This window comes from Loxodonta africana, chromosome 17 (genome assembly GCF_030014295.1).
Source record: "Loxodonta africana isolate mLoxAfr1 chromosome 17, mLoxAfr1.hap2, whole genome shotgun sequence".
Taxonomy (NCBI): domain Eukaryota; kingdom Metazoa; phylum Chordata; class Mammalia; order Proboscidea; family Elephantidae; genus Loxodonta; species Loxodonta africana.
The window spans coordinates 4,772,635-4,781,174 of NC_087358.1; the positions used below are offsets into that span (position 1 = coordinate 4,772,635).

Consider the following 8,540-nt stretch of genomic DNA (forward strand, 5'->3'; position numbering starts at 1 on the left):
TACCAAAAACCTACCGAGGTACCAAATCTGACCACATCACACCTCTGGTGAAAACCTTTCAGGAGTTCCCTGTTACCTTCATGATCAAGTTCAAACTCCATAATAACAAGGCCCTTCACAATTTGCCTTCTTAATTTTTACGATTCCATTCTTTCACACTCTGTTTTTAGCCTACACAACTCCTTGCCTATCCTGATGTGTTCTTTCGTCTTTGTATGAGCTCTTTCTCTTGACCCCCTTCACTTGGTTCTCAGTTATCTTCAGGTTTCCATCTAGACATGACCTCCTCCAGAAAACTTTCAGTGGTTCCTCAGGTGAGATGATGGAGTCCCTGGGTAGTGCAAAAGGTTAAAAGCACATGGCTGCTAACTGAAAGGCTGGAGGTTCCAGTTCACCCAGAGATGCCTCAAAAGAAAGACCTGGTGATTTACTTCTAAAAAACCGGCCACTGAACACTGTGCACTGAAACAGGGCAGTTTTACTCTGACACGCACGGGGTCACTACGAGTCGGCGCTAACTCCACAGCGACTGGCTTTTTAAAATGCGATAAAGTGCCTACTCCTTCTATGCTTCCCAGAGTCTATCACGCACTGTTCCTATTTCCCCTATTAGACTGTGAGCTCCCTGAGGCAGGGATCCTGCCTTATTCATCCCTGTACCCCTAACAACTACAGTAATGCCTGATACATGCCACAAATGCTGGCTGAATGAACGAGCTAGTCAAAATAGAGGAAATGGGCTGTAAATGACAATACACAATACTTCTGTGCTCATGCTGGACGCGTCTGCTTCCCAAGACAACACTACTCAGACGGGGCTTCCGAAGCTGTATGAGGTTCTATCAAATCCAATTCCCAGTTTTCAACATGCCTATTCTCCGTATTAGAGGACATTATATGTGACTGTCCAGGGCTTTTAATGGTTGATGGGTGCTATGAATTTGGCCCTCAAGGCATCTGATTTATAATTACCCTTAAAACAAAAAAATGCTCTTAAAAATAATTGCTTTGGCTGATTTGACCCTATAACCTCTTAGACGAGCTCTGGAAAAATAAGCTCCATCAATGTTGTTAAGATACAATGAAATGAAGACGAAACTAATTTGAAACTATTTGTAACCAGCACAGACAAATGCCTCATTCTCATTTCTCAAGTAACAGAGACTAGAGACGGTTACTTATAAGCCAATGTATACATGTGACTAAAAATTCCACTTTACAAGATATCAATTTTTTTCTCTCATGAGACTGTTAGTTGAAGATACTATTAAAAGTAGCTGAACCAATTTTTTAAAAACCTCATCTTTTCCCCGTTCACTTGTATAGAGATTCTAATCACAACGAAGATGGCCTTAAAAAATAACCAGTCAAAAACAACTTTATATTCAAATAAAAATGTCTCAGGTAACTTGAGAATCTCATATATAAGCTAAAGGATAGTAAGCTAAGCTCCTGCCCAAAAGCAAAATGCGAAGGCAGGAATGGGATGGAAAACCAGACCAACGGACATGGGGAACCCAGGGTGGAAAGGGGAGAGTGCTGTCACATTGGGGGGACTGCAACCAGTGTCCCAAAACAATATGGAGTATGTATACAAATTTTTTAATGAGAAACTAACTTCAGCTGTAAACCTTCACCTAAAGCACAAAATTAGAAGGAAAAAAAAAAAAGCAATGCTAAGCTAAACTCATACGATTTTTAGGAAAAGGAAAGGCTGCTGAGAAGCAGAAATAGCACATTTCCTCATCAAACTCTGGAGATAATTCTTTTAAAAAATAACATATTAAAAACAGCAAAAAACAGGTTAAGAACAGTTTAAGTCTATTACTTTCACATTTCAACACTGAATTTACAGTCAACTTAAAAGCAAAAGGAGGTCTCAAGAGGCTACAGCCAGCAGAATTATTTACGTATTAAACAAACAAACAAAAAAACCCAATCCACTGCTGTCAAGCTGATTCCAACTCACAGTAACCCTATAGGACAGAGTACAACTGCCCCATAGGATTTCCAAGGCTGCAATCTTTATGGGGCCCTGGTGGCATAGTGGTTAAGCACTTGGCTGCTAACCAAAAGGTCAGCAGTTTGAATTAACTTGCTGCTCCATGGAAACCCTGTGGTTCTATTCTGTCCCATAGGGGCACTATGAGCTGGAATCTACCTGACAGCAATGGGTATATGATCTTTATGGAAGCAGTCTGCCACATCTTTCTCCCGCAGCGTGGCTGGTGGGCTCAAGCCTTCCATTTAGCATCTCAGCGCTTTAACCACCGTGCTACCAGGGCGCCTCACTGATGCATTCCAAACCCATAGCCGTTGAGTCAATTCCAACTCATGGTGACCCTACAGAACAGAGCAGAACTGCCCCATAGCTTCCAAGGAGCACCTGGTAGATTTGAACTGCTGACCTTTTGGTTAGCAGCCATAGCTCTTAACCACTACACCACCAGGGTTTCCCATATTTGCATTACAGCCTTAAAAAAGTCAACTACTCAATTAGATCCAGTGTGGCCCTCATTAAATAATTCTTATCCTTCCCTGGTTATAAACAGGAAACCACTCAATCTAGGTACATCCTTCAAGACCAAGCAGTCAGTCCAAGCTGCTTTATGGAGCTCTTCCTGATCACACTAACACAGGTGGCTGCTCCTTTCACTCAGCCCACAACACAGTACTCTGTACATGCTCCTGTTGTAACACACCCCACCCCACCCCACCCTAGTATGTTCCTTCATGTTTTCCCTCCCTACAAGACTGAGATTCTAGAGGCCGAAGGCCAAGTCATTCATGTTGTGTCTTTAATGCCTAGCAAGCTGCCAGGCACAAAGCAAGCACTGAATGTGTTAGACAGATGGTACCCTTGTCCACGCTCTTGTCTACATTTCATCTGCTAAACACTCCCAAGGCTCGTATCCTAGGCGTCAGCATAATCAATTTTCTCCTCTTCTGTGATGACCCTGTTACCTTCCAAGGTGATGGCTGATTCCACCGCTTTCCCGCCTGTCTGAATTCTCTCTCATTCCAGCCTTCTATTCCCGAAAGTGTACAGGGCAGTCTCTACCTAACATCTCTCTTCCCTCCCAAGCCTGCTTTTCCTCTTGGGCTTCCAGCTTCCATAGATGTCACCACACCTTTTCCACTTGGTCATGCTCTAAGCGGCAACCCAATCCTTTCTTCTGAATCCTATATTCAAAGTCACTGAAGCACCCTGTTTTCTACTTCCTATACCCACTTTCAAGCCCTATAGGGTTGCTATCAGTCAGAATTGCCTCGACAGCAGTGGGTTTCATTTTGTTTTAATCTGGGTTTATATAGTTATTTTAAAGGAGACTGGTACAGTGCTGGAGTTATACCTTGATCTTTGAATATGATCGGAGTTGATGCCAACTGATTGTAATAGGGTTTCCTTTGTGGTGTCTTAAAGGGATTTGACCCATAACTGCTGATTTTATATTCAGCCTCTTCTGCACGTTCAGATTTATATGGTGGAGCTTCTGAAGAAAGTTCTTCAAACCAATTAAGGCTAACTGGTCCTAAATCTGTAAGAAAAATAAAAATTCCACCTTGGTTTTAATCAGTGACATAGAAAAGATCATGAGCCTATCAAGTAAAGATCATAACAACAACAAAAAAAAGGATGTTTGAGATTACTTCTGTTAAGGGATATTAGTTTAACAAGACTATTAATCCATTCTCTTATGAATCTGTAGTAAGGTACAACCTGAGTTCACAAAAGTTACAAGCTGCAATCTCTTAGCAGTATTAGCTTTTCTACAGCTTTCTTTCTACCTTATATTCATGAATCAGAACCAAAACTCATCCCCAGGAAGAACGCATTCCATAAATACAATTCGAATAACTACAAAGACTACAGAAGTGTATGTGGCCAATCCATGGGTACAAGGAACATGAAGACTCTAAAATAAAGTCCAGGACAAGATTCTGTCAGGGAGAATGGTTCTCAAAGTGTAGCCCGTGGACTCTTCCAGGAGATCCACAAGGTCAAAACAATTTTCATAACAATACTGAGGTGTCCCTTGCCTTTTCGCCATGCTGACACCTGCACTAAGGACGCAAAAACAACGCTGAGTAAAACTGCTGGAGCCTCAGCATGGGTCAAGGCTGCGGCCCCAAACCGTAGGAGCTTCACCTGACTCTTCGCTACCATGCACTTGCAATTAAAAAAAAAAAAGCCAGTTTACTCAATGAAACAGTAAAAATTGATTTGGCACGTGCCTTTTTCATATTCCCTGTGACAAAACGGCAAGTATGCACAAAGCACTTCTGTGTAATGAGGTACGACAACTGTCTAGAAAACTACTCACTCGATGCCTCATGAGCCCAACTAGTGCTATTTTTCGTGGAACACCATGGCACTAAGTTACTCAGACTGGAGTAATCGGGCAGACATCTCAAAAATGAGTGGAGTGAGGCACCACAAGGAAAACAAAAGTCAGTTTGTTGCCAATGATAAAAGGCGAGCTTTCAGATGAATGCTAGAATCATGGTAAACTCACAACTGTAGCGGGGAGCCTCATAACCTTCCAATCTTAGAAGACTTTTCTGGTGACACTGGAGGTGAGATTAATGAATATGTTTTTTGTTTGCTACTGTTTAATGCAGTGTGTCAACAGATGGAAGATCTGTGTAACTCCAAGCATTGATATTTTCCAAATAATCACATAATACTACTGTTACAAAATCACGTGTGGGTACAAGATACATTCAAAGTGTAAGAAAGATTCATGGGCTTTAATATAAAAAGGGCACGACACAGTTTCAGAGTCTACACTGCGAGTGAAAAACTATCACTTGTTTCAAGTTTTGACATAGCATCAAAGAAAAATACACATAATTAATCGGAGACGACCAAATATTCCTTTTTCCAACTATACAGCTATGTGAAGCTGGATTTTTCTCTTCCATCCAAACAACATATTCTAACAGTTAAAATGCACAAATAGATACGCGACTCCAACTATCTTCTATTAAGTCAGACACTGAAGGGAAATGCAAAAATGTAAAATTACTTCTGTATTGAAAAATGTAGCTATTTTTCATAAAAACTTAGGTTTATTTTTGAGTGAATAAAAAAAATTTAAACTTTTTAGTTTCAATTTCTAATGTGGTAATGTACATACACAAAAGTTCTTTGGGTCCTCAATCATTCTTAAGCGTGTAGAGGGGTACCGAGTCCAGAAAAGTTTAGTAATTTCCACTCCAAACTAACATTATCAACGCTGCTGACTTGCCAGTCATTGCTTGGTGCAGTGGAGTCGATTCCAAGTCAGAGCGATGTCACATGACAGAGCAGAACTGCCCCATAGAGTTTTCTTGGCTGTCATCTTTACAAGAGCAGACTGTCAGATCTTTTCTTACACTGAACCGCTGGACGGTTCAACTGCCAACCTTTCAGTTAGCAGTTGAGCACTTAACTTCCTATTGCTAACCAAGGGGACAGTCTTCTCTTTATCAAGCAAGGGTTCTATATTTATCATTTTGCTAACTGTGAAGAACCATGTCCTTGACTGGATGTATGATCCCATAAGGAATAAAGTGTAACAAAACAAAAACGTTTAGTATTGGCTTCTCATATGCATCTTCACGTATTTTTCTGAAAATATTTTCAGTGCCACGTGTATTGAGTTATATAAAACCCGTCAATACCTGCTTTGCTGCATTGGGCCTTAAAAATCTCAAAAAAGGTTGGCCTCTCCTTGAATCCAACAGGCATTTCTGTCTACAGTATTACTCCAACGCTGGATAAATAATTCTGCAAGAGAGAAGACCAAAATATACTTCATAGAGGTACACAGTCTTTGTTAGGTGACTCTGAGGTACGGTCAGAAGTGCAGCGAACACCTGAAGTTAACTGTTTACCCCGGTCCTATCTTTAGGGACGACAGCCCAACCTAAGAGCCATGATGAAAACGTTCTCTATTTCCGCCGTCCGACACAGTGGCCACCCCGCTCCATCCTAACGTCCAGCGCACAGACATCAGGCACTCGGAACGCGCCCAGTGCGACTCGAGAACAGGGTTTTCGATATGAGTTCACTTGACCGGTCCCCGGCAGCTGTTCGTTATGGAGCCTGGGGGCACAGGGGCTAAGAGCTGGACTGCTCACCAAAGGTTGGAGGTTCGAGTCCGCCCGCCGCTCCCTGGAAACCCTAGGGGCGGTTCTACTCCGTCCTACAGGGTCGCAGGGAGTCGGCTCCACGGCCACGGGTGTGGTTTGGTCCTTGGGCTGTCGTGGGCGGTAAACGCCGCTGGCACCCGGACCTGCGCTCACCTGCGAAGCAGGGCGCCACCTGGGGCGGGTGCGCTAAGCGAGGCCGGTGAGGAGCGCCCCCAGGCGGTAGGACGTCACCCCCACGGAAACACTCCGTCAAGGTCCGAGCCCGCGCCTGCCAGGAGGGGACCCCGCTGGGGAGGCCAGAGCCCCGGGGCCGACCCTGAGCTGCCCGGAGCCCCGATTCCGCGCCTGCCAGGAGGGGACCCCGCCGGGGAGGCCGGAGCCCCGGGACCGACCCTGAGCTGCCCGGGGAGGCCGGAGCCCCGGGGCCGACCCTGAGGTGCCCGGGGAGGCCGGAGCCCCGGGACCGACCCTGAGCTGCCCGGGGAGGCCGGAGCCCCGGGGCCGACCCTGAGCTGCCCGGAGCCCCGAGCCCGCGCCTGCCAGGAGGGGACCCCCGGGGAGGCCGGAGCCCCGGGGCCGACCCTGAGCTGCCCGGGGAGGCGCCCGGAGCCCCGAGCCCGCGCCTGCCAGGAGGGGACCCCGCCGGGGAGGCCGGAGCCCCGGGACCGACCCTGAGCTGCCCGGGGAGGCCGGAGCCCCGGGACCGACCCTGAGCTGCCCGGGGAGGCGCCCGGAGCCCCGATTCCGCGCCTGCCAGGAGGGGACCCCGCCGGGGAGGCCGGAGCCCCGGAACCGACCCTGAGCTGCCCGGGGAGGCCGGAGCCCCGGGACCGACCCTGAGCTGCCCGGGGAGGCCGGAGCCCCGGGGCCGACCCTGAGGTGCCCGGGGAGGCCGGAGCCCCGGGACCGACCCTGAGCTGCCCGGGGAGGCCGGAGCCCCGGGGCCGACCCTGAGCTGCCCGGGGAGGCGCCCGGAGCCCCGAGCCCGCGCCTGCCAGGAGGGGACCCCGCCGGGGAGGCCGGAGCCCCGGGGCCGACCACCCCGCCGCCGCCCCCGGCCGGACCTGACACAACCTCCGAGGCGCTCAGAGCGGACGCCCGAGCCCGGGCTGCCTCCCGCCACCCGGCCGCCGCGACCCACCGAGCGCACAACCCCGCGCTCCGCCTCCGCGGCCCTCTTCACACGTTCGCGCCAAAAGCCGCTCGCGGCCCACGTGACGCACGGCCCGATGACGCAATACGCAGCGTGCGCGCCGCCCGGAAGTGAGGCTGCGCCGGGGCTGCGCCTTCCGCCTTTGCGTCCGGCGTTTCCGGGCGGCGTTGGCGTGCGGTGGGGTGTGGGTGGGGATGTGCTTTGGGTTGCTCTGGGGTCGGTTTTCGCCTCCTAGCAACCCCACGGGACAGAGAACAACTGCCTCGTAGGGTTTCCTAGCCCTGGTGCCGCAACGGTTAAGCGCTCGGCTGCTAAGTGAAAGGTTGGCGGCTTGAACCCTCCCGGGGCACCGCGGGAGAAAGGCCTGGCGATCTGCTCCTGTAAAGATTACGCACTAGAAAAGCCAATGGGGCAGTTGTACTCTGTCACATGGGGTCGCTATGAGCTGGAATGGGACAGCACCTACAACAGTCTTCAAAGAAGCAGATCGCCGGGTGGTTTTGAATCAACCTTTTGGTTAGCAGCGCAGTTTAACCGTTTCGTCGCCAGGGCTATTACATCTCACTGTGGAGAAGGTGAAGTCCTTGTTCAGCTCTGTAAGGGTGGTCTGCTCTCTTGTGCCCCTGAACGTTCCAAACACCAGGCCACCCTGCTTGGAGGGGACCACTTCTTCTGTCCACTCCTCCAGCCCTCCTCGTCTCACCTTTGGTGGTGGTGGAATACTAAAACTGAACGAAATTGGCTAACTCAGAAAACCTCTCCGCAAGAGGAAGAAGAGAAAGAAGGCAGTCTTGTTACTGAATACGCATTATATCAGAATGTGATGTACATCACAAGAAACCCGCTACAGATTGCAAAAATAGCCAGGCAGGTGCAGCCCATTTTGTACATGTTCTCAAGATAAATTATAAGTAGTCCTCAGGTAAGAGGACATGTCAGCACCATTTATCACACATGGTTCATCCTAGATTTCCCTGGGGTTTAGGTGTCTGCTAACTCCTTCATCCAAAGGAAGAATAAATTTCTCATATCTATGACAGGAGGTAGTTTTTCTTTTTTTCAACTTGAAGCCAGCACCTGCCAGAGTTAAGTGCTATCCTCCCAGGGTCTGAGAGATAGGGAAACCCAGTGATAGGGGCCCTAGCTTCCTTGGTGATTACCTTTCAAAGAGATGGCTTCCAGGTCTTTGAGGAAAATATTTCTGGATTGTACAACTTACAAGAGGCTTACTTTTAAAAAGATTCGCATA

The 8,540-nt window shown here is 48.4% G+C and overlaps 1 protein-coding gene across 1 annotated transcript in view; it reads right to left on the reverse strand.

The window, feature by feature from the left end:
- The window catches only part of BRCA2 (BRCA2 DNA repair associated), an 82,364-nt gene that overhangs the window by 62,818 nt on the left and 11,006 nt on the right, over positions 1–8,540 (reverse strand). Inside the window, 2 exon segments of the mRNA XM_064269931.1 lie at positions 3,354–3,539; positions 5,668–5,773. Coding sequence (XP_064126001.1) covers positions 3,354–3,539; positions 5,668–5,734 — 253 coding nt within the window. The 5' untranslated portion in view covers positions 5,735–5,773.